The sequence below is a fragment of the Trichechus manatus genome, unplaced genomic scaffold (assembly GCF_000243295.1).
Source record: "Trichechus manatus latirostris isolate Lorelei unplaced genomic scaffold, TriManLat1.0 scaffold00061, whole genome shotgun sequence".
Lineage (NCBI taxonomy): Eukaryota > Metazoa > Chordata > Mammalia > Sirenia > Trichechidae > Trichechus > Trichechus manatus.
In genome coordinates, this window is record NW_004443997.1 from 9,069,385 (window position 1) to 9,096,356 (window position 26,972).

General features: G+C 41.6%; 1 protein-coding gene across 2 annotated transcripts; it reads left to right on the top strand.

The window, feature by feature from the left end:
• Positions 1-903: 903 nt before the first annotated feature.
• On the top strand, positions 904-25,202 carry SPRING1 (SREBF pathway regulator in golgi 1). Of its 2 annotated transcripts, XM_004379044.2 has the most exons (5): positions 904-1,155; positions 16,266-16,422; positions 19,649-19,800; positions 20,167-20,280; positions 22,163-25,202. In XM_004379044.2, the coding sequence occupies exons 1-5, from the start codon at positions 1,045-1,047 to the stop codon at positions 22,244-22,246; spliced, it is 618 nt and encodes a 205-aa protein (XP_004379101.1). In that variant the 5' UTR covers positions 904-1,044; the 3' UTR covers positions 22,247-25,202. The 2 variants fall into 2 exon arrangements, with proteins under 2 accessions (XP_004379101.1, XP_023589545.1); XM_023733777.1 differs by lacking the exon at positions 16,266-16,422 and having other exon boundaries at positions 978-1,155.
• The last annotated feature ends 1,770 nt before the right edge of the window (positions 25,203-26,972 follow it).

Consider the following 26,972-nt stretch of genomic DNA (forward strand, 5'->3'; position numbering starts at 1 on the left):
TGCAAATCTCAGCTGAATGCTCACCCCAGCCCCAAATATTCCCCATCACTTGCAAATCCTTGGGGGGAAAAATACAATGGTTCAAGGTTCCATCCATAAATCCGACAGAGCCTCCTATATCAAATGCCCAAGCTTCTACTTTCAGATGCTAGCTTTCGAAGAGCTTTCAGATTCTCCGTTGGAAGCAGGCCGTATATAATTATTCCAATATCGAATTGTGGAATATATTTTTTGCACGTGGGATGCATCTGAATGACTGAATGAAACGCCTTTTAACCGTCTGCTCCATAAATCGCACCTCATCCCTATGAAGGATTACACCAGGACTTTTATGCATGCGATGTTTTAAGTTGCGTCCCCGGGCCGTTACAAGTCTGCACCCAAACACATGCAAGGGAACGACTGCTGCATTACTTGCATCGGAAGCACGCAGGTGCACGTCGGATACAACGCCGCGGGCGTTTACCATTCCTGCTACCAAAGCATAGCGCAGAACGCTCTAGAACTGCAAGGACAGGAGCTTATACCGACCGTCCAGGGGAAAAAAAAAAAAAAAACGGTTATCTTTTTACCTGCCCAGACAATTCAGCAATCACCGCAGCATCATTCACGTCTAGTCAAGCCAATCACTCGCGCGCTGTGGGAAGCACGTGACTTCTGAGTGCTTCCGGCCTCCAGTTTGGCTCTTTCTCAGGATTGCCGAGGGCCTGAGATAGAACCTCGGCACAGCCACTCCGGCCCCACGGACACGATTGCCCGCCCCCTTTCCCGGGCTGCAGCCAATAGGAGGCCCTTACTTCGGAGGGACCAATGGCTGAGTGGGGCTGGAGCGTGACGCGCAGAGGGGAGGCGGGGCGTGGAGCGAGGTCACGTGACGCGGCGCGCTCCGGCGCGGGGAGGCTGCCGGGAGTTGGTGGGTCGGGGCTATTGGGCTGGCTACCACCTGACGGAATGGAGCTGCCGGGCACTTAGGGGCCATGTCGCCCGGTCCCCGGGCCTGCCGCGCTTCACGCCCCGGCCGCCGCTCCCCGCGTCCGCGCCGGGATGGTGAACGTGGCGGCCATGGTGTGGCGCCGGGTGCTGAGGAAGAGATGGGTGCTCGCCCTGGTCTTCGGGCTCTCGCTCGTCTACTTCCTCACCAGCACCTTCAAGCAGGTTAGTGTCCACCCTCCTTCCAGCTCTTGCTCCGGCCGCCTTGGGGAGCCCTCCCAGCCGCCCCCGAAGCGAGAGAAGCTGCCAGAGAGGTGGGAAGTCCTGTCCCGGCTCCGGCTCCACAGACGGGCGAAGGGACCTGCGGGTTTCGTAGATGCTTGGGACGAGAAGGCGTGAATTACGCCACGGGCAGGGCTGAGACTCGAACCCGGTACCATGGACTGTCTAGGTTGTTATCCCTCTTCTAGGTGCCAGCGGGCATTCCACCCCCAGGCCCTGTGCTAAGAACCCTGTATGCATTTTCTCACTTAAACCTTGCAGCAGTTCTGGAAGATGGGGGGCTTCGAATTACAGCGGGGATACCATTCCTCGGAGAGTTGGAGATGACTAGTGCCAGTAAGTGTCTGAGCCGCGAAACCAGCATAGGCGGGGCTGCCGTTTGTTTATTTTGGGGCTCTGCGGTTCCACCTGGGTGACTCAACAGGACCTATGAGGTGCCCTTTCTGTGGGTAAACTGGTTGAGTGGAATTTTTTTATCCCCTTTTTCCTCCTGAGCTTTTCTTCCCTGTGGCAGTTTCTGTGAGAAATGGCAAGGTGCCTTGGTGGGAAATGTTACCCAATAATTAATGTTTGTTTAGAAGTCCAACTTGAGCGTTTGAGTTTTTATAAAGGGACAGCCCTGGTGTATGCTGTTATCCTAATGTAATTATTGAACTTAGCCCTTGTCACTCCCAAGGGTCGTTTGCAAGTAAAATGTATAAAAGAATAGAAAATAAATAAGCGATATGAACACCCTTAGGTCAACGGGCTGAGTGTTGTAAGCCTGTTTTATTCGCTGGGATATATGGGTGAAGTTCACACGAACTACTGTGTTTCTGTGACTTGTGTTTTTTGCTACACCACAGATGCTTTCTTGTAGTCATGTGTTGCCTTTTCTCTCATGGACCTCTGAGTTTTGAATGCTCCAGGATTCAGTCTTCTGCCTTCTTCTCTACCTGACCCAGGTGATTTCCTCTGGCCCGATTGTTTAAACACCAGCTGTATGCTGTTAATATTCTGGTTTGTAACCCCAGCCTAGACCTGTCCAGAAAACCCCAAATTCTTATGCCCGTTTACCTGCTTGATGTCTCTTTTTCAATGTGTTGTAGGCTTCTCAAACTGGGCCAAAACAGAAGTCTTGATTTTCCTCCGCCTACCCTCTGCCAACACTTGTTCCTCCCCCAGCTTCCCAGTCTCACTGAGTGATGTTACTGTTCACCAGTTTGTTCAAGCTGTAAATACTTCATTCTTCTCTTAATCTCATTCCGTATGTCCAAACCATGGCTCTGCCTCCTCAGTGTATCCTGAATCTGTTCATCTCTCCTCAGAGTCCAGCTGCCATCATCATCTAAACCACTGTCATCTCCTATCTGGACCACAGTAGTAGCCTACCACCAGGTCTCTGCTTCCTGTTTTGACCTACAATCTATTCTCTACCCAGCAATGGGGATGATAATCTTTTTCAAAAATCCAAACACAACATTCCCCTGAGCATACCTTCCTTAGGTTCCTATTGTGCTCAGATTAAAATTCAGACTTCATTCTAAGATTTCTGCGTGGTTGAATCTTTTTGTCATTTCAGGTCAGGCTAACCGTTACAGCCTCAAGCTGCACCCGATGGCACCGTCAAATTACTTCAGTTCCTTGCTCATAGACCTGCTTTATTTATTTATTTTTGGTGGTAGGAATCACTAACTGAACATTTCTTGTTCACTTGTTGTTCTGTCTCTCCTCACTCTCCTTTTTAGAATGAAATTTTCTTGAGAATAGGGACCTTATGTGTCTTGTTCATAGAATCCCCAGCCCCTGGAATACTGCTAGGCACTTTACTGGCATTCAGATATCACTTGACTAAACAGTGAGTGTTCATCTTTCCAATTGGGATGGTTTTTCCTTTCTTCTCAGTCTGGCACACTGCTACTGATTTTTCATCTCATGGCTCAGATGTTGCCTACGCTCACCTTTCCCTATACCTGCTTTTTAAGCATTCCAGGGCACCTTGTTCCTTTTTTTTTTATTACAGTGTGTCTTTTTTTTTCTTATTTAACCGTGTGATCTAGGGAAAGGAAGATTTATGACTGAATCCTCTAAAACTGTTGGCAGATTTTTATTTTGTGTGTTTCTCTGCTTTCTCATTCCCCCAAGGCATAAGAAACACTGTTCTGTTTTGTCTTAACACATGGTATCACTGCAGTGATTATTTACTTCTGAAAAGTCAGCCACTGAAAACGCTATGGAGCAGAGGTCCATTCTGACACACATGGTATCTCCATGAGTCAGAATTGACTCAACAGCCACTGTTGTTTTTTGTTTTTTTTTTCTTTTATCATCATTGTGTCCAAAGGTCTTTCCCTTTCTGAGATGAGTGAACTCCACACAGAGGGGGCCTGCCCCTTTCATTTCTCTGTGCTCTGCACCCAGTGCTGAACCTGAAACAGTCAGCACCCACTACATTTTTACTAAATTGAAGAACTAGCCCCACCTCCTCTTTTTTTTCCTTCAAACTTAAGTGTGTTTCTCAGGTTCCATATGGTAGTTCTGAAAGGAAGCCCTGACCTGCAAGCCCAGGGAGCATAGATAGAATGATAATGGCGGCTCATGTTTACTGAGCACTTGCTATGTTCCTTGTTCACCTTCTTATGTGTTAACTCTCTTAAACCTACACTAACCTTATAGCCTGTGACTGCTGCCAGTGACCCAGCTCTGCCACTCGATATCTCCAAGGTTAGGGGTGCCTCTGTTTTGAGGGAGTTGAAGTAGGTGACCTCTGATATCGTACGAAACGCCCATTCCCTCCCCTGCACTTTTTCTGAGAAAACTTCAGCCACATTTTTAGTGTCTAAAAATATCTGAAAGTAATACTTGCCCGTTATAAAATCAAACAGTAGAGATGTAAAAGAAAAAGTAATAATTGTCCCTCAGTTTTCTTTATTCCCACGCCCTTGAGATAACCATTGTTAACAGTTTGGTGTCTATTCTTTCACATCATCTCTGTGGTTATATAAACTTACATTTAAAAACCTTGGCCCACCTACAGATGCATGAGTGAGAAATGAATGCACATTATTTTATTCTGTCGAGTTTGGTGGTGTGTCTTAGTTGTCTAGTGCTGCTGTAACAGAAATACCACAAGTGGATGGCTTTAACAAAGAGAAGTTTATTCTCTCACAGTCCAGTAGGCTACAAGTCTGAATTTAGGGTGCTGGCTCCAGGGGAAGGCTTACCCTGTTGGCTCAGGAGGGATGCCCTTGTCGTCAGCCTTCCCATGATTTGGGAGTATCTCAGCGCAGGAACCTCAGGTCCAAAGGATGTGCTCTGCTCCCGGCACTGTTTTCTTGGTGATATGAGGTCCCCTTGTCTCTCTGCTCCCTTCTCTGTTTTATGCCTCAAAGAAGATTGGCTTAAGACACTATCTAATCTTGTAGATCTGAGCAATATAACTGCCACTAATCCGTCTTATTAGTCGTAGTGACAGAATTTACAACACATAGGGAAATCACATCAGATGATAAAATGGTAGGTAGTCATACAATACTGGGAATCATGACCTAACCAAGTTGACAGATGTTTTTGGGGCACACAATTCAATCCATGACACAATGGTTTCTTTTTTATTCTTATTTTTTGTTTATTGTTGTAGTTTAAGTGAAAATTTACATTTCAAGTTAGTCTCTTATACAAAAATTTGTACATACATTGTTATGTGACCCTAATTGCTCTCCCTATACTGTGACAGCACACTCCTTTCCACCCCTGATTTCCCATGTACATTCAACCAGCTCGTAACCCTCTCTGCCTTCTCGTCGCACCGCCAGACAGAAGCTGCCCATTTAGTCTCTTGTATCTACTTGAGCTAAGAAGAAGCACACTCATCACGAGTATCATTTTACGTCACACAGTCCAGTCCAATCTTTGTCTGAAGAGTTGGCCTCAGAAATTGTTTAAGTTCTGGGCTGACAGTCTGGGGGCCATGCTTTCCAGGGTTTCTCCAGTCTCAGTCAGACCATTAAGTCTAGGCTTTTTAGTAGACTTTGAGTTCTGCACCCTACCTTTCTCCTGCTCCATCAAGGACTCTGTTGTGTTCCCTATCAGGGCGGTCAGTGGTGGTAGCCGGGAACCATCTAGTTCTTCTCGTCTCAGGTTGATGAAGTCTCTGGTTTATGTGGCCCTTTTCTGTCTCTTGGGCTAATACTTTCCTTGTGTCTTTGTTGTTCTTCATTCTCTTTCACTCCAGGTGGTTGGGACCAATTGACGTATCTTAGATGGCTGCTTGCAAGCTTTTAAGACCCCAAATGCCACTCACCAAAGTAGGCCAATCCATGACACGGTGGTTTCTTATGCAGCATTGTTGTGGCAATATCTGGCTGATAACAAACAGTGATAGGCCTTTCCAAGTGTTTGCCTTCTTTTGTATCCCTTAGTGACACTTAAACATTTTCTTCAACTGAATTTTATAAATTCTTTAAGTTTATGCCTAGTCATTATTTTAATTTATAGTTGTGTGACTGTTGGTGACGTTGAACATTTTGTGCTTTTCAATAATTTGAGTGTTGAGCTCCTTATGCTGCTTTCTCATGTTCTTTGACCATTTTACTATTGGCATGTCTTTTTTTTTTTGTGCTTTAGGTGAAAGTTTACACAGCTCAAGTTAATTTCTTATACAAAAACTCATATGTGTGTTGTAATGTGACACTTGTTGCAGTTTCTGTAACGTGACAGCACACTCCGCCTTTCCACCTTGGCTTTCCCGTGTCCATTCAACCAGCTCCTATCCCTTTCTGCCTTTTCATCCTGCCTCTGGACAGGAGCTGCCCATTCAGTCTTGTGTTTCCACTTGAACTAAGAAGCATCCTCTTCACAAGTATTATTTTATGTTTTATAGTCCAGTCTAATCTTTGCCTGAAGAGTTGGCTTCGGGAATGGCTTTAGTTCTGGGTTAACAGAAAGTCTTGGGGCCATGTCTTCTGGGGTTCCTCCAGTCTCAATCAGACCGTTAAGTCTGGTCTTTTTACATGAATTTGAGTTCTGCACCCCACTTTTCTCCTGCTCCATCAGGGGCTCTCTGTTGTGTTCCTTGTCAGGGTGGTCGTTGGTGGTAGCCAGGCACCATCTAGTTCTTCTGGTCTCAGGCTGATGCAGTCTCTGATATTTGTGGCCCTTTTATCTCTTGGGCTAATATTTTCCTTGTGTCTTTGGTGTTCTTCATTCTGCTTTGCTCCACGTGTGTTGGGACCAATTGATGCATCTTAGATGGCTGCTGGTAAGCTTTTAAGACCCCAGATAGATTGATTTGTCTTTTTAATCATGGTAAGAATTCTTTGTATGTAGGGATACTATTCCTTTATAAAGGTTCAAGGAGAGAAACGGATTCCGGTCTGCCTGATTTTTTTTTTTTTTAATTGTACTTTAGATGAAGGTCAACAGAACAAATAGTTTCTCATTAAACAGTCAGTACACATATTGTTTTATGACATTGGTTAACAACCCTATGGCATGTCAACACTGTCCCTTCTCAACCTTGGAGGACCTTTTGTTTGGTGAAAATATACATAGCCAAAGTTACACCATTTCAAAAGTTTCTACATGTACAGTTCAGTGACATCGATTACATTCTTCCAGTTGTGCAGCTATTCTCACTATCCTTTTCCACATTATTCCATCACTATTATCTTCAACTCACTGCCCCTAGACTTCCCATCAAACCTTTTGAGTTGCTGTTGTCAGTTTGATCTCACATAGATAATTCTTTTCTTTTTTTTTTTTTTTGTACGTTAGATGATGGTTTGCAGAACAAATAGTTTCTCGTTAAACAGTACACGTATTGTCCTATGACAGTGATTAATAACCCCATGACATGTCAACACTGTCACTTCTCAACCTTGGATTCCCTTTCACCAGCTTTCCCGTCCCCTCCTGCCTTCTAGTCCTTGTCTCATTAGTCCCGTTTTGTTTTATGAGGCTGTCCAATCCCTGGCTGAACAGTGAACTTTGGGAGTGACTTCACCACTGAGCTAAAAGGATGTCCGGGGGCATACTCTTGGGGTTTCTCCAGTCTGTTAGGCCACTAAATCTCGTTTTTTTTCGTGAGTTAGAATTTTGTTCTACATCCTTTTTCAACTCTGTCCGGTACCGTCTGTTGTGATCCCGGTCAGAGCAATCAGTGGTCGTCACTGGGCACCATCTAGCTGTACTGGACTCAGTCTGGTGGAAGCCGTGGTAGCTGTGGACCATTAGTCCTTTGGACTGATCTTTTCCTTGTATCTTGTTGTCTTCATTCTCCCTTGTTCCTGAAGGGGTGAGACCAGTGGAGTAGCTTAGATAGCTGTTCACAGGCTTTTAAGACCCGAGACGCTACTAAGATAGAATGTAGAACATTGTCTTTATAAACTGTGTTATGCCAGTTGAGCTAGATGTTCCCCGAGACCATGGTCCCCAAAGCCCTCCACCCAGCGATTCAGTCCCTCAGGGAATTTGGAAGTGTCTATGGAGTTTCCATGACCTTTCCTTGTACAAGTTGTGCTGGTTTCCCTAGTATCGTGTACTGTGTTACCCTTCACCAAAGTTACAACTTATCTATTGTCTATTTAGTTCCCCCTACTGCTCCCATCCCTTGCAACCGCAAAGTTTGTTTCTTTTTGTGTGTAAACTTTTATATGAGTTTTTACAGTAGAGGTCTCATACAATATTTGTTCTTTTGTGATTGACTTATTTCATTCAGCATAATGGAGAGGAAGGCAAGGCGATACCAAGTAGTAATAGACTGGTTCAAATGTAGGAAGATAAGGGTAAATTTGAAGGCAACCACAAAGAAAGTTAACAAACTTACTCATCAGAATAAAGAAGAAAAACATAAAGTCTGACTAAAAACAAAACCTACAAAAAGAAAAGAAATGAAAAAAAAATCCACAAACAAAAGGAACGCAGCACAGGAGAGTTAAGAGGAACAAAGAAAACGTCAGCACCACAAAAAAAAGCACTACAAAATGCAATCCCACTCCTAGGAATATATCCTAGAGAAATAAGAGCCGTCACGTTAATAGATATATGCACACCCATATTCATTGCGGCGCTGTTCGCAATAGCAGAAAGATGGAAACAGCCTAGATGCCCATCAACAGATGAATGGATAAACAAACATGGTACATACACATAATGGAGTATTATGCAAAGATAAAGAACAATGATGAATCTATGAAGCACCTCATAACATGGATGAAACAGGTCTGCCTGATTTTAAAGCCCATGTTCTTAATTCTTAACCATTGTTACAGAGATAAAAACAGATAATCTGCACAGTGTTTAAAAAGAATTTTAAAATTTTGAATTTGTGTATGAATCCTCACTCCTGGTTTCTCTTGAAAATCAAGATGATTTGGCAGCACTAGGTCTACATTCCAACAGGCAGGGGGTGCTAAGTTGAGGCTGCATCCTTCAGATTCTGGAGTATATTTCCCCCCCTGGGCCGTAGCCTCATGTATGTTTTCAGCCTTATCTCCTGTGTTAGTTATCAGTGTAATTCACAGATAACCCCGTTATCCTCCTTCTGGGCACGTGATAGGGTCAACTCTGCTGTTTTAAGTTAGGGGTGGCCATGTGGCTTGCTTCAGATAGTAGAACGTAGGATGTCATTTCCAGGCAGCTATGGGTAGTGTACGTTGCCTTCCCCATGCCACGTTGATCTTGGAGGCCACATGTTGAGATGGAGCCTCCTTCATTTTGTCAGATTCCGTAATCTACCACTCCCCTATCCCATCATTTGCACTAGTCCTATGCATCTACCAGTCTATTTTCTGTCTCTCTAGATTTGCTTTTTCTGGACGTTTCCTATAAATAGAATCATATAATAAGTTTTTTTTATGACTGACTGCTTTCACTTAGTATTGTGTTTTCAGGATTCATCCCTGTTGCAACGTGTACTAGTGCTTCCTTCTTTGTTATGTAAATATTCCATTGTATTGATACACATTTTGTTTATCTGTTCATCATTTGATGGTCATTTGGGTTGTTTCCACCTTTTGGCTGTTACAAAAATAACCATGCTTTGAATATTTGTGTACATGTTTCTATGTGGACATGTGTTTTCATTTCTCTAGGGTATATATCTAGGAGTGGAATTGCAGGATCAAATCATAACTATTTGAGGAACTGCCAGACTGTTTTCCAGAGTGGCCGCACCATTTGCTGTGAACTTAAGAAACTACCATTTGTCAGGTTTTTGGGTAGTTTCAAAGAAGAATATACATAATTATCTATTAAGATACTTCACTAATTTCCAACTACAGATCTGTATGAGGTGGGAATGAGTTCATACGCATCAACTAAAACAGCATATTGCAACAGATTGAATGCAGAAGTAGATATGAGAATCCAGCTGTCTTCCATGAAGCCAGACATCAAAGAAATTTGCAGAAATGTAAAAACATTACCCCTCTTCTCAGTAATTTGTTCTTTGAAATAAACTCTTTTCACAAAAACGTTATTTATGTTAACATATAACGGGTTTATTGTTATTTTTAAATGAATTAATACACATTTTTAGAATTTACATTTTAATTTACAATATGGTAAATGTCAATGGCTATAACCCACATAAACCCACATATTGGGGTCCTCAGTAATGTTAGGAGTCCTAGGACCCAAAACTTTGAGACGCACAGGCCTAGCCCATTATAACTAATACTCCGCTACAGACTGCAGCTTTGTTCATCTGCCACTCATAGCTGTGTGATGCCAGGCGAGTTTGCTTCATCTTGCCTAGCCTCAGGTTCTTCGTCTGTAAAATGGAGATGAGGTGTGGAATATCCAGAGGCTTTTAGGATTAATTGAGAAGAGGCTATGACAAACTTCAAAGCTCCATATGATCTTAGCTCTGCTTCTGTGAGACTATGAACTCATGGAGCAGATGCAGTAACATTCTGCCTAGAGAATAGTTGATTATCCTCTGCTGCTCTGAATTCTTCTTTTCTTTAGTTTTCATGTTAATTAATGCTTTGGGGGATAATTTTAAATTGTAGAGATGGGAGCATAGGAGAAATTAGTGATAATGGTGGGGATGTGATTAGGGGAGAGAGTTGGGAATGGTGAGTGGTGCCAGGTGACTTGGGTGCATTTATTGAACAGATGTTTAGTGAATACCGACTGTGTGCTAGACACTGTTCTGCTAGATGCAGTGTAGAACAAAGCGGATAGGGTCTCTGCTCTCCAGGAGCCTATATTCTTCTAGAAGGTGGGAAGGACAAATAGTAAATAAGGAAAATTATTTCAGATAATGATTTTTGCTATGAAGAGAACAAAGCAGAATGATGTAATAGAGTAACAAGGGGATCCTAACTCTGTGGGACATGGGAGCTGAGATGAAAGAAGTTTAGAGTCTTGGAAGGGACCATAGAGGTCCTCTTATGTAAATAAATGCTCTTACACTTGTGCAAGTGGTGCAGTTCCTAGAAGTCTCAGAGCTGTTCACATAACTCCTTGAAAATATAGTAACATCTTCAGCTTTAAAGTAATTGAGTATGTAAATTGGTGCCATGTTAGACACTCTCTAAAGGGTCGCTGTGAGTAAATTGATTGGATGGCAACAGGTTTAAAGTGAAGTGTAATAAATCATAAGAGAAGGTTGCTAATCTAGTTTTTTATTTTGTTTTTCACTGATCACCAAGGTTCACTTATTTTTTTTCAGAAAATTTGTAAAGCATTACACAGAGTAAAGGAGAGAAATAATTACCTGTATAATCTTACCAACCAGATGTATCCACTGGTTATATTTGGGCATATATTTTTTCTGTTGTTTTTCCATAATTTTTTTTCTGTATATAATTAAGACATACTGTTTCTTAACATTACATACAAGTTTTCCTCCGTCATAAAAAGCTCATTGTAAGCATAATTTTTTTATGACTGAAGCCTTCCATTATCTGGTTGTACTTAGGCATTGCCCAAATACTGGACATTTAGGATACCTTCTGATCTTTATCACTTTTTTCTTCTTCTTTTTTTTTTTTTTTTAAGAACCAAAGTGCATTTTTAAATGACAATATTGCCTTATATTTAAGTGCTTTACAGCTTATATGGAATATTTATCTCATTTGACCCTCAGGATAATTCCTGAAAAATAGGGCAGGTGTTAATATACCCGTTTTTTAATAGTGAGGAACTTAGTCAGAGATTAAGCAACAAACGTTAGTAATTGAAAACATTTCTGTAGCTCTTACGCAGTTTATGGAGAAAGTTCTTGTGTATTTTTTCACTCCTTTTTGTTCCTCTTTTCTTCATCGCCCAGTGAACCCCACATGGACAGCTGTTCTAGCATCTGTAGCAAGTTATTGCACTGATATATGTACGTATCTCTTTATCAACTGCCTTGGAAGCTCTTTGAGACTAGAGACCCTCTCTACATTTGTCTCTGTATCCTTAGTATCTTGTAAGAATGCAATGAATATTTTCTGAATGAATCTTGAATGAAAAAAATATATTTTGAAAAACTTAAAATTGAGACAACATAATAGGGTCAGTGGAACAATTTGGGAAAGTTCCACTGAAGGACTCCCCCCAGTGTCCCTTCACAGTACCCTCTGCAAGGCTGGGCCTTTGGAAAAGTGAACGAGTGCTAATTCATTACAGTTGCGTGACATCTTGGCAATTTGCTCGCATAGTCCTTTGGCAAGGTCTTGAATATTCATGTTTGAAAACAAGTTCAAGTGCTAGGAGAATTGCTTTCCTGTTTATCAGGAACGTAGTTATGTTGAAGAGGTCCTTCCGGGATGCTGTGAACTTTTTTTCTTTTCTTTTAAGGAAGAATAACGGTGGTTTGGGAGTAATGTTAAGAGCGTTTTGACCTTGTTATAGATCCAGTTTACTCATGTTGACCATCCTCTTAATGGTCTTTATGGCTATTAATTTATCTAAGGTCGCATTTGAAGCTCAGTTTAGCTTGCCTATAGCTTGATTATGCAGTTGCCTGATGCGGTCCCAGCAGGGCAGAGGAGTATGAATTTACATGTAGTTACACAGCATGCACCAAAGTGATTTGCTTCTGTGCTTAGCTTCTCTTCTCGTGCTAACCGAGGAGTACAGGTGTTGTTTTTGATAACCTGTCCTGCTTCTGCTAGAGCCAGTGATTTCCTTTATTTTTATTTTTTTCAGTGCTTTCCTTTAAAAGAAACCAAAGGGAGGGGACAGAATACAAATTAAAGCCACCTTGAAGGGCTATTTTACACCTAGTAAATGAAAGAACAAAATCCAGTAGTGGTGAGGTGATGATAAAATTGTAAACACTCTTATTGTAATGCTGGCAATACTAGAAATGATATAATCTTTGGGAAGTTATTTGGCTTTGTATAGCATTGACTCTACTTCTGGTACTAATTACTGCTACACATTATTCAAGGGAATAGAAAAAAGCTCCACATTTTTATTGCAGTGCTATATATGATAACAAAATTCTGGGATGGGCCTAGATGTTAATCTAGAGGACGTGTTTACCAAATTATGGCATAGCAACATGATGGATTTTTATATAACCTTGAAAATGTGATTATCAAGACAATGTAAGAGCTTGAAAATTGGTTACTATGCAATTAGTGTCAAGAAGAACTGAACGTAAAGCATACTAATCTGTAGTGTAAATGCCAGGGGTCAAAGGCTAGACGTTAATATGCAAAAATAAATAGAGCTTTATTTATGTAATGAGATTGTGGGTAATGTTTTGTCTTTAATGTTGATGATTTATGCTTTTTTTAAATAAGCTTTTTTATTTTGGAACGATTTTAGATTTACAGCAAAGTTACAGCAATAGTACAGATTTTCCATAGACTTCTGACTCGAATTACCCTATTAATAATCTGTTTTTTATAGTATCTTTGTAATTTTTATTTTAAATTAAAAAGACAAACATTCCAAAGGTGATGAAAGATAATGTTAATGATCACCTGTATCCCTCCCATGTTAATAGCCTGTAGTGTAACTTTATCTGTGCTCTTACAAATTTGTCTATATGTATTATTGTTATTATTAGGATAATGTGATGTGTGATAATATCATTCTGCAACTTGTTTCACATAATATACCATGGACAAAAGGAGCCCTGGTGGTACAATGGTTAAAGCAATCGGCTGCCAACTGAACCATCAGTGGTTTGAACCCACCAGTGGCTCTGCAAGAGAAAAGACCTGATGATCTGCTCCCATAAAGATTACAGCCTAGGACCAACTCTTCAGACAAAGATTAGACTGGACTATGGGACATAAAATGATACCCGTGAAGAGTGTGCTTCTTAGCTCAAGTAGATACTTGAGACTAAATGGGCAGCTCCTGTCCGGAAGTGAGATGAGAAGGCAGAGAGGGTCAGGAGCTAGTTGAATGGACGCGGGAGATCAGGGGTGGAAAGGAGGAGTGTGCGGCCACAGTATAGGGAGAGCAACTAGGGTCACATAGCAATGTATGTATAAATTTTTGTATGAGAGACTAACTTGAATTGTAAACTTTCCCTTAAAGTACAACAATAAAAGGAAAAGTGAGACATGAAGAATCAAACAATGCGAAACCCGCCCATAAAGCAATGCCTACCTAGAATATCGACGTTTTCTAATTAAGGAGAGCTGAAGATTCTAAAACAGGTGCCAAGCAAGGCATCTGGCACCAGAGGACAGGGGTTTGTAGAGTGGACCCAGGACTGCTTCAGAGCTGCGAATCGCTCCCTCATTTCAGCTGCAAAAGCAGCTTAAACGCTAACCACAAGGCGTATTCACATAATGTAGTTAAGGCCATGGGGCGTTATTTAACCCAGTAATTGCACTTCGGAGTCTTCTCTATTCTCCTTTATACATATTTCTTAGATTTAAATTTATGTTCAGGACTTGGATGTCTAGGACGATATTGAAACAATAACTTGTAACTTGACAACATCAGAATTATGCAGTTGGATAAACTTGCATGAAAAATAGGTAGGAGGAGGGATAAAGAGGTGGAGCACAGGGTATCTTCAGGGCAATAAAACTGTTCTGTACGATACTGTAATGGCGGACGCATGATATGATGCATTTGTCAAAACCCACAGGACTGCACAACACAAAGAGTGACTAAATTCTCATGTCAACTGTGGACTTCAGTTAATAACAATGTATTAATATTGGTTCATCATTTGTAACAAACGTGCCACAGGAGTGAAAGATGTTACTAACAGGATAAATAATGTGCACAGGAGCGAGGGGGTATATGGGAACTCATTGTACTTCCTGTGCAGTTTTTCTGTATGCCTGAAACTGCCCTGAAAAAATAGTATCTTTAAAAAAAAAAAAAAAGTTTACAGCCTAGGAAACCCTAGGGGGCAGTTCTACTCTGTCCTATGTGGCCACTGTGAGTCAACATCGACGGCACCCAACAATGACATACCATGGACATCTAGTGCTCTGCAACCCTGCCTGTTTTAAAGAAATACTGACTGCCAGTATCTTTACTGGATTCTTACTCTGTCTACAATTGGGCTCAAGAATCATAATTTTTTAAAGCTCTCTACATAATATAATGTGCAAGTCAGGCCTAAGAACCAGTACGTTAGATAGTTCTCAGTCATAGCTAGGTTTTAATTTTTTTATGGTGTGGCTATGCCAGTATTTGTTCGGTGGTTTCTCTGTTGATGGGTTTCCAGCTTTTTCCATCATTTAAACAATGCTGTGTGTAATTAAACATTTTTGTGCATCCTTATGCATCGGTGCTCTCTGTAGGATGTTGTTGTTAGGTGCCATCAAGTCGGTTCCGACTCATAACGACCCTATGTACAACAGAACAAAATGCTGGCAAGGGCTCAAAAATGATTTTACTGGGCCAAAGTGTATGTACATTTTAAATGTTAATTGTTCTTCCCAGTTTACTTTCCTAAAGAAATTTTAGTAACTGTAAAGATTTTTCTTTTTACGTATATAAGCTTTACCATCAAACTTTCAAGGTTAATCCTTTTTGCTTACACAGTGACACATGACAGATTATTCTTACTGGCAGAAGCCACAAAACACTGGCACTCTCATTATAATGTTGGAATGTTTAATGTACACAAGAAGCCTTTAGGAGGGAATCTTGTATTGATTGTTTTGTTTTCCAACAATAGGCTTAAGCATTCAGAAGATAACTGTCTCATGCTTGACTTGTTTTCTGGCACTCAGGCACCTTCTTCATTAGTTCCTTAAACATCGTTTTGAAAGCTCAATCCCGCATAGCTTCAAGGCTAGGAAAGAGGGTCTAAATTCTTTCTTCTGGGGCAGCTCTTCACTTTGAAGTCTGGGTAAAGGGCTGGCAGATGATGTCTTTTGTAAAGAAAGGTATGCTATAAGGGTTACATACTCAGTGTTCTTTCATAGAAGAAATTTACAAGTTGTCGTCCTTCATCTTGCCCCAAGTCTGCTTCCTAATTCAGTATTCCTGTAGGTGTACTACTGAAATACTCCTAACTGCAAATGAAAGCGGCCTGGTGCTCCAGAGGTGTCAGGAATTGCCTGAAATGACATTTGCAACATTTCTTTGAAGTTTTCTCTTCTACTTTAAAAGTTTGTTCAAATTTGGTATTCTGTTCCACAATTTGTTTTAATGTCAAAAAATGTAAATGACTTGCCATCAGAGAGGAAAAGTTCAAAACTTTTCCCCATTCAAAGGTTTTGATAAAATTAACAAATGGGAGGCACATTTGTAACGTGCATGTAACCCAGGGGCCATGCATGTAAGTATGACAGTTTTGAAGCATAGCCCTAATTTCTTTCTTTTTGTTCTAATCCAAAAAACCCGTTGCTGTTGAGTCAGAATCGACCCTATAGAACCGAGTAGAAGTGCCCTATAGGGTTTCCAGGGAGTGGCTGGTGGATTCAAACTGTTGACCGTTTGGTTAGCAGCCGAGCTCTTAACCACTGCGCCGTCAGGGCTTCACTTTTTCTTCTAGGTTTATTTTAATTTTGTTTTATGATTTTGACTCAGACTTTGTTTACATAGCAGGGTGCAAATGCCTGTTATCCAGGCTGTAGTTTCTATGAGAAGTTGGTGAAAATGCGAGAAACCATACTTTACCCTTGTCATTTGTGGTCTCTTTGTAGGAGGAGAGAGCAGTGAGAGATCGGAATCTCCTCCAGGTTCAAGACCATGATCAGCCCATTCCCTGGAAAGTACAGTTTAACTTGGGCAATAGCAGTCGGCCAAGCAATCAGTGCCGTAACTCCATTCAAGGGAAGCATCTCATCACAGATGAACTTGGTAAGGCTGGGCCTTTTCCTGTCCTGCAGTCTGTGAAATCACTGGTGGAGCCATTTGTAGAACATTTTTATAGAGATTTCTCTACAATTTTCTCTAAAAATGTTTCATTTCCAACATTTCTCACATCTGTTTCATACCCTGCTCATCATTTGAAGATCCCCTTAATGTCAGAGAAGTGTGCTTTGATAGCTCTTAAGTGTTCTTTTTGCCTGTGACTTACAGTTAGCATTTTATCATGCATCGGTCCGTACGTGACTTCTGCCAATTTCTCCCCATCCCTGTATTCTCTAATCTTGCCACGGTTCACATCTTGGTGGTGAACTCTGTAGGATAAGAGTTCAGTTTTTCTCCTGGGTAACCTCGATAATATCTTTATGGTGTTGGCACTCAGGAAATGTGCTTGTTGACTGACTGACCAAATAGTTTCAAATGAATTATAAACACATTCAAAATGTATTACTCTTAAACAGTTGAAACATGAGTTTGTTTTGGTGCTTTCTCCCAGGGCTTTCTTGCTTCCTTTTAAGCTTTAAGAAAGGAGATTCCTGCATGGGTTACATGGCTAGACTAGACAACTGCTGGAGCTCTTCTGACTTTGTGCTGGGCACTGTGCTGAAGGCCTTCCTTAAATATTTCATCTAAATATTTCATCAGATTTGTGCAGATCATAAGCACAATACCATTACCACACTTAAAAAAAAAAAAAAAAATCCAGTTATTCCTTAATGTTAAATATCCAACCAGTGTCCAGAGTTCCCTGATTATAAACTTTTTTCTTCAACAGGTAGTTTGTAAAAACCTGTTTTTCTGTTTGTTTGCAAAAGTAAATTTTACTGTCTTTCACAGAGTCCTAGAACAGTTAGGTTATGAACCTGACAATTTAAATTGATACAGGTAGCCTTGTATTAGAATCTTCATCTATACTTAATGAGGCTAAACAAAATGAAGACCACAATGCACTCTTGTTTTAAAAAAAAAAAGTTTGCATTCCCAACAAAATGAAAAAAAAAGAGTTTTTGAAGGCTCTTCTCAGAATTATCAAACAAGAGATGAGAGTGCTGGGAGATGAAGGAAGGAGTCAGGAAAACTACCCAAATAGGGTGGAAGAGCTGGAAAATTTTGCACGACAGAAACACTCCCAACATGGTAATGATGCCACTTTCAATCTCTGTTTTTATAGTCTCATGTTGCAAATAACCTGTTTTTTGTTTTAAACAGACTGACTAAAGTTTAGTAAAGGAAAATTACTTCCACAAGATATCACAGCAAGTTGGTGGCCAGAACTAGGATGAGGACCAAGTATCTTGACTTCTAGTTCAGACTGTATAACATTCAATGAGAAAATATAAAATCTTACGGTTTGATTTAATATGTAGCACTGGATTATGAACAGCTTGTCATTTTCTTTTGTCATAGCTATCAGAATAATAATTTTTTTCTGACTAGTTTAGATGAAACACACTCTCAGTCTCCTTGAGTAAAAAATTCTAAGAATCAAAAATAAATACATAAATATCCAAGAGCCACAGGTTTTATTTTACCTCTGTGAAAGGGGGAAAAGAGGTAAGTAGCTTAATACAGAAAACTTGCAAGAATTTGTGCCTTTTAGAAAACAGATGCCACTGTGAATATTGCCAGAGCAACACATTATTAAATAAGATAACCAATTAGAATTACAAACTTTTCAGACGCTGGAAGTTAATTTCCCAGGCAATGGCATCACACTTGGAGGTTGTGATCTTACAGGACTCATTGGAAGTAATGTTTGCATGAGTAGATTGAGAATGCAAAATAAGAAATCTTGATGAGTTTTCTTTCACCAGAAGTTAGAGGGACCTGTGCGGGTTTCCAGGCTAAGTACTGGAAGTTAGCACTGCGAGGAAGAAGAAGGCCTGAGAAACTGACACTTATAATATGATATAGAAGAGAAAGGGGGAAGAGATAATATCAACAAGTGGAGTTTAGGTCACATAATATTTTGCATCTTCCGGATACAAAGGTGATAGAGTTGCCATGCATTTATTATTTTTGGCAGAATTTTGAGAAAAATGCTGACTTAATTTGGATTCTTTTTGTTTGTTTATAACCCCTGTGACAAAAATGAGTAGGAATAGTTAGGAAGACTCCCTGAAACATTTACTGTGGTTTTAGAATCCTGCTCTCTTAAAAAAAAGCACCAGCTCCCAGGTAACTGTGACCTGGTTCTGTTAAGTGAGGGCCCTTTTAATCTTTTACCACAGTCATTATTCTACTGGTGACCCTTGCTTTTGTACAGACTTTGTTTTCTAGAGTAGTTACTGAAAACAACCTTATACTTCACCAACTCTCATTCTCTGAGGAGTAAGAAGCTGGGGCATTTGCAATAGAAGGATGCTGGTAACAGCTGCTCTGTACCTCAGAGCCCGTGTGTGTACCTGTGGGCCCATGCCTGCACCTGGGGTTTCCCAAGGGCCAAGTGGTATCCCACATGGACTTAGTCTTACATTTTTCTATCCCACTCCCAGAACGATGTAGAGAAATGCCTATTTAGCAGCTCTGAAAAATAAATTAGCCCTTGTAAAGAGATTGTTTCTCAAAAGTTAAGCATGAATTAACTGGGTCAGAGGGTGTGTATGTGTATAGATGATGGGATTTATGAGGGGTGGAGGGAATTAAGAAGTTTCTCTGCCTTGGATATTAGAAAACTCTGCATTCCCTAATGCTGAGGGGTTATTAAACCCTGGCATTTGTACTTAAAAACAACCTACATTGATTTATAAAGATCAGGTAATAGCTAGTTACTTCTTTAAAAATATAAGAAAAAATTAAAGCTACTGAATAAATGGCAAGAATTCAAAAGAGATTTCTAAAGAGTTTTTTCTAATGTACAAGGCTCTCACCTTGATTTTTCTCATTTTCAGATTTTTGTTTGAAAAAGACTGACATTTTTCTTCAGGCGTGATGAAAGATGGTCTTGCATAGGTTAGAATAGGAAAATGTGGATGTGATTAAATGAAATGTGTGACAGCAGACTGAAACACAGGCGGATTATGGTGTGAAACCTGGTTATAACACGAGAGTACATATTTCCTGTAACACATGTCTGATTTCGGCTCTTTGGTGCTTGGGGTGTTCCGGGCTGCAGATTTTGTCTCTGTATTCTTTGAGTGCAGTATTTGCATTGTTTCTTCATGATAGGGGTGGGAGGACTGCTGGTTTTATGCTAAGGTTAGTCTCTGACTTTCAGGATATGTTTGTGAAAGGAAGGATTTGCTGGTGAATGGTTGCTGTAATGTCAACGTCCCTAACACAAAGCAGTATTGCTGTGACGGCTGCTTGTCTAATGGCTGCTGCAGCGCCTATGAGTACTGTGTCTCCTGCTGTCTGCAACCCAACAAGGTATGTGGAGTCACTCTTCATCCTACATCTCCTTTTTCCTTTCTGCCTTTAGTTTATGATGAGTATTAGACTCTTCACGTGAGAGTCTTTTGAAAATAGAACTGGGAATGGAAGTTTGTAGGTGTCAGAAATTGCTGGTGTGAAGTCACCTTTGTCTACTAGGCAAGGAGGTGGTGCTCAGTTACTTGAATGGTTCTCTTGCATAGTGGACCATTGTGTTGCTCTTCAGATATCTGATGAGTAAGATACCCAGCTCCCTGTCTCTCCCTGTGTCTGCTTTTCTCTTAGTTAAGGTGAGATATCCAAGGTTACCTTGTTCTGGCTTCATCTGGAATGTATTACAGGTACAAACTTTTGTTTCCATAGCAACTTCTCCTGGAGCGCTTCCTTAACCGGGCAGCCGTGGCATTCCAGAACCTCTTCATGGCAGTAGAAGATCACTTTGAATTGTGTTTGGCTAAATGCAGGACCTCATCCCAGGTCAGAAACTATGAATTCTCTTGCTGGGGGATGGCTGTTGAGAGTCAGGGGTGAGGTCGCTTTTGTGATGTGATGAGGGAGAAATGATTCAATGAAGCCATGTCCAGCATTGTCTGGTTTTGCGTGGCGTAATGGTAGTATTTAGGATGGCAAAGAGAGATTCAAACAAGGGAAGTAAAACAGAGTAAATCAAAGTCTAATCAGCTTGTATCTCTCCTATCTGAATTGCATGTCTATGCTTTAAGGGGGAGCTTAAAATTATTTTTGAGTCTGGGTGGTGTGCTAATAGTCCAGTTCCTGAGAGAAGTTCTCTCCACCCTGTCTGACTGAAATTTGACTAAGGCTTTGCAGCAACCACTAGTTTAGAGTAAGTAGTAATTTGTTCTGGGGCAGAGTAGTGATTTATTTTAGGACTTCAAGTGGAAGGGCAGGTGGGTATTTAAAAATACATGAATAAATCTGTAGGTTGTCAAGCTCTCAATACTTATTTGCATGCTGTCCTTAACTGCTTTGCTCTTTGGACATCACATATTGCGTCTGCTGCTGTAAGCGTCTGAGAGTCCTTAGCCTTTCCATCGCTCTCTGTGCTCTTGTCTGTCCGCTTTTGTGGTTCGGCATCTGTCATGGCTCTCTTTGTGCAGTCACCAGACGTCCCTCACTATTACACAAGCACGCTTCTCCTGGCTTCTGTTCATGGTGCATCCCAGATTGTCCTGGCTTCATCTGTGATAACTGAGTCATTTGTCTTTCTCCAGAACTCTTGTACCCTTGGTCAGGTTTCTGTATTCCAGCTTTTGATTTTGCTCCTCTTTCATGTCTCTGCTTTGCTCTGAGTGCAGTCGGCATCACTGGATAAATATTTCAGGGGTTGTAATGAGCATTTGAAAACATTAAGAAATTCCTGATAGTCTTGTTTTGCTTGCAGAGCTTTCCACTTGAATGGGCTCTAAAGGAAATGTGGAAGAAGGCTGAATACATGACTCATTTTGATTCAAAGTCTCTCTAATTCTGAGAAATGTTAGAAAAGGCTAAGTGTTTTTTTTTTCCTTAACTGATAAAACCTGGGAGTTAGTTCTAATCTTTAGTGAAGCTACTATGCTTTCTGACTTTATATTTTTATTGTAAAGAGAGATTTCCCAATTGCCATTCAATTTATGTTGATAACAGTATCCCAAGAAAGAGAAGATTTGGCTTTACATCTATTAAATTGGATTAATACTTACAGTTTATTTGCTTAGCGCTGTTCTTGGGCTAATTAACGAACTCCAGACTAGCCAAAAACTCAAGTTGCTTGTATGAAAACAAATTGCTCAAAAATTAGCCATCGGGGATGATTGTCTGTATTAAATCACACTTGCAATTTACTGAGCCAAATGAGGCGTGAGTGGTATTGTGGGGTTTGGCTCGTGTGCGAGACCTGTAGGTACATAAACTTTATGGAAGCGACTTGAAGTGCATCTCCTCAATCTCTCTGCAGGGTTCAGTACCCAGATCTGAATTTCTTTGAAGCACAGGATCAGGCACAAAATACCCGTGGACTCTTATTAATCTAGCTTAAAATGATGTGGAAAAATGAGTTGTCTTGAGACACCCAGGTCACAGCCAGGTTGTTAAAAAACTCACTAGTGTACATAAAAAGAAATGTGTATGCCATGATGTCATTTGCATTTTAATGCTCTTCTTTGGCAGTCCGTGTCAAGTGTTCCTCCTTGTTCCAGAATGTGCCTTGGAGCCTTTTAGTGATATTTGGAGATGGACGTAGCCAGGCTCCTACAGGGAGTAACTGACGGCAGTCCTCTTGTGACTTTTGCCATTCCGTGAGGGAGGTGGTGTGATACCGTGCTGTCTCTCACGGCGGTGTTATCTCCCTTCTTGCCCACAGAGCGTGCAGCACGAGAACACCTATAGGGATCCCATAGCAAAGTACTGCTACGGAGAGAGCCCTCCCGAGCTCTTCCCTGCGTGATGGGCGCAGAGGACTTAAAGCAGGGTGAGAAGGGCACTGCTGAAGGACTGCCACCTGAAGCCAGACTTGAGTGTCCACGCTGCTGCGATGGAAGAAGACAAAGGCGGCGTGAGGAAACCTCGGCGTTGACCCTTTCTTGTGTTGTACTCTTTGGCTTCTCTCAGTGCCTGGGCTTTACCAGGTGGAACTGTACTGTAAAGCAGCCTGGAAACTCCAGCCCTTCTCTCCCAGAAAAGACTAAACTACGGGCCGAGCTTCCGGTGCGGTTGACATTCTTGAATGACTCTGACGTACCTGCAAAGGGAAATGTGACTTGTGTTACCTCTGTGTCCGAAGTCAAGTTTTCGCTTACATTTTTGACCTGGGCCCTTCCACTGTAAAATTATTTATTGAGTTTCTTTGGTGTAGTAGGAAAGTTATAATGTTTTGTGTAGGAAAATGCCTTGCCTTTCTAGTTGAATATATTCAAGGAAATTAGTTTTTTGTTGTTGTTCTTGTGTTTGATCAGTTAAATTATTCTTTTGCCCAGATAAAATGTTTTGTTTCTTAGAATGTGGATCTTCTGCCTAGAATATTTTTGTTTTTGTTTTAACAGCATCTTCCAGAGTGGTCCCTGAACACCAACGTTCTAACCATATCCTGACATATAAAATTATCTGAAAAGTCAAAGACACTGTTGCATTCTAATCATGTGCAAGATCTCTAGCAGTTCATACCCTATGACTTGCACTTGAAATAGTTCATAGCTAGCCTACATTTAGAAAAAGAGGAAAAGAAACCCCAACTTCCTGCCAAAGTGCTCTAAGAGACTCTCATGGTGCCCTTGGCGGGGAGGGGCAGTGGGGTGTGGAGCTGTGTTTGATTGTCATGACTTAGAGGATGCCTGGCTCGTGGGTTGTGGGGTGTCCTGGATCCACACACTTGAGGTGCTCCCCGTTTTTCTGGTGTAACACTGAATCTCTCTGGCTTGAGGCTTAAAGTATTTGGTTCTAAGGTCACGATATTGTGCCCCTTGAATAGTATTGCTTTTTGATTTCAGGAGCCACATTAACTCACAACTCTTTCTTGGAGTCCCTCACTATCCTTGGGATTGGACAAGGCCTCTTTCATTTTCTTCGTTGTTCACATTGTTGATCTGGGAGCAGGGCTCACTACTCACCATCTCACCGCTTTGGGTTTACCTGTCGTGTTGTGGGGGATGACCTTGTAGCGTAGTGGTTAAGAGCTCAGGCTGCTAACCGAAAGGTCGACAGTTTGAATCCACCAGCTGCTCCTTGGAAACCCCATGAGGCAGTTCTACCTATTCTGTACTGTTGCTGTGAGTCGGAATCGACTCGACAACAATAAATTTATTGTGTTGGGAACAAGAGTTACCTCTAGTTTTATGATGAACTTTCAACAGTTTTGTCAGTGATGCTTTCTCCTTTGGCTTCCAGTATGTTTTTACAGTACACAGTGGTAATCCTTAACTTCCTCCTCCTACGTTTCACACTTACCTTCCCAGAGTACTTTGCTCTCCGAAACAGGCCTTCTGAGAGGGTCAGCAAAAAAGAGGAATACCCTTGACGAGGTGGATTGACACAGTGGCTGCAAACAATGGGCTCAAACATAGCAACGATTGTGAGGATGGCGCAAGACTGGGCAGTGTTTCGTTCTGTTGTACACAGGGTTGCTAGGAGTCAGAACCAACTCGATGGCACCTAACAACAACAGAGAGTAAACTGTCAGGCAGTTGTTTTTTAATGCTAGACACGAAGGAATTTACTCTGTTTGCATTGTACTTCTTGGATTCTATGTGTATTCCCTGGTGCTAAATCTTTGCGTGTAGAAGAATTGTGGCATGCCTGAATGTTTTACGACCTTACTCTTTTTGGTAACTCAGAATTTGAGTGTCTGTCTTCCTCTGGTTGTCATTGGTATCAGCAGCATCTTTGAGCTTATCTTAACCCTTGAGCAACCTAACACAGATTTAATGTGACGACATTACATTGTAGGCCAACCGTGTCTACTGACTGGTCGTCTCCAGCTTTGTAGTTGAATAACACGTCGTACGTTTTCAGTGCTTTCACGAACAATAACTATCACCTTTGGAGAGAGAATTAAGCCTGCTTGTGTTCCCACCTCGTCGATGAGGAAATAGCAAGAGGTGAAGTGACTTCCCAGAGTCCCCACTGAGAGTTAATGGCAGAAGCAGAATAAGCACTTCATCTGCGACTCCTGGTCCAGCGTCTTTTCCACCGCTTCTTGCCCGTTCCAAGGCTGACTCATCTGTAAACATCTCTCTTGAGGGCGTATGTATTTCAGTTGTCCAGGCCAAAAGAGGGGAGAGGTGGCATAAATATCCAAATTAAGTTGATAATCCAAAGGTCATTTTCAGTTGGCCATGGAATATGTTTTTTGTACTTAAGTCAGTTAGGGGTATGTTCACTGTTTTGGGAATTCGCGACACTTCGGACTACATAATGAAGCCATGACACCGAAGGACCTAGAATGACGCTCGCCTCCCCAGCCTTCCAACCAAAGATCCCTTTCTGCCCCCTACTCACTGCTCTCTACTCTCTGGTTTGTTTCTAGAAATAGGGACCTTGTCGTATTTTGTATGTTAGAGCCTAGCAAAATGTGTAATTGATGCTTGGAATTTAGGAAAAGGTCACAGAAGGGGAGAAAACATCTTCTTTGCTTTAGAGAAAATGTGTTACTGAGTGTTTTGGGCTAAAGGTAGTTTGGTAATTCCAAGTCTTTTCCCCCATTCTGAATCCTTCATTTACTGGAGCTATAAAGATGAACTGTGGGCATAGCAGGGAAAGAAGTGTACAGTAGAGTATAAATAGGGCTCTGATACCCACTCCCCCCACAAAAAAAAGCCTTAAACCCATTGCTGTTGAGTGAATTCCAACTCATAGCAACCCTATAGGACAGAGTAGAACTTCCCCATACGGTTTCCAAGGCTGTAATCTTTACGGAAGCAAATTGTCACATCTCTCTTCCGTGGAGCGGCTGGCGGGTTAGGACCACCAACCTTTCGGTTGGCAGCTGAGCACTTAACCACTGTGACACCAGGGTTCCTTGGGCTCCGATATAGGCACATAGAAAGGAGGCCATGATTGCCTCCATGGCCTGGAACCCTGGGGCTGGTATTGGCAGCTCTTGGAAAAAAGGGCAGAATTTTAGAGCAGCGATTGTACTTTTCACCATGTTCCCCAAAGCTGATTGAGAGGGCCTCAGGGGAGTGCCTCAGTGATTGTGGATCCAAGGGAACTGGGGGAAGTGTTTCCAGCAAAGCTTTTACCATCATAGGATTCGCAGATAATTTGGAAATGTGCGGAGATGTTGCTTATGTGGGATACTATTCCTAGGTAGGGTAGAATTCTACCTTGTAGTTAGTAACTAGGGATTCCTGGATGGCACAGGCGATTAAGTGCTCGACTACTAGCCGAATGGTTGACGATTCGAACCCACCCAGTGGTGACTCTGAAGACAGGCCTGGGATCTGCTCCCGAAAGGTTATAGCCTTCAAAACCCTATGGAACGTTTACTCTGAACACATGGGATCGCCATGAGTTGGAATCGACTGACGGCAACGAACAGCAGTTAGTAACTACTACTTACTAATGGTGTGCCCTTGGACAGGCGTCTTACTGAGTCTCAGGCCTTTCATCTGAAAAATGAGGGTAACGACATCTGCCTCCCCTGGGTCATTGTGAGGTGTCAGTGTGGGAGAGGACCCCTTGAGGACAATGTCAGGTCGTGGGCGAGGGTGAGGGAAAGTGGACCCCTGGTGTCAAAAGGGTGGTCATTACAGCTCTCTTTTATTACTTCTATTTTAAAACCAACTTATGCTAAAAATAAATTTCAGATAATTCAAAAATATGAAAAAGAAAGGTAATGATAACTTAAAAACCTGCAATCTGTAGATAAGCACAGATTTTTTTTCTATTCCTATGTGACATTTTTTTAGATGCTTTTCCTCTTGAAAACAGTCCTACAGCGGACATCCGTCTATGTTACATATTGTTGCTGTTGTCAGGTGCTGTCCAGTCAATTCCGACTCATAGTGACCCTGTATACAACAGAATGAAACACTGCCCGGTCCTGCACCATCCTCACAATCCTTGCTGTGTTTGAGCCCTTTGTTGCAACCACTCTGTCAGTCCATATCCTTGAGGGTATTCTTTTTCACTGACCCTCTGTTTTACCAAGCATGATGTCCTTCCTTCTCCAGCAACTGATCCCTCCTGATAACATGTCCAAAGTATGTGAGACGAAGTTTCGCCATCCTTGCTTCTAATGAGCATTCTGGCTGTACTTCTTCCAAGACAGATTTGTTCATTCTTCTGGCAGTCCGTGGTATATTCAGTATTCTTCGTCAACACCATAATTCAAAGGCATCAGTTCTTCTTCCATCTTCCTTATTCATTGTCTACCTTTCACATGCATATGAGGCGATTGAAAACACCATGGCTTGGGTCGGGCACACGTTAGTCCTTAAAGTGATACCTTTGCTTTTTAACACTATAAAGAGATCTCTTGCAGCAGATTTGCCCAATGCAATGCATCATCGGATTTCTTCCTTTTTTTTTTCTGTTGTACTTCAGGTGAAGGTTTACAGCACAAATAGTTTCTCATTAAACAGTAGTACACATATTGTTTTATGACCTTGGTTAACAACCCCACAACATGTCAACCCTCTCCATTCTTGACCTTTTTTTTTTTTTGCTGAAAATAC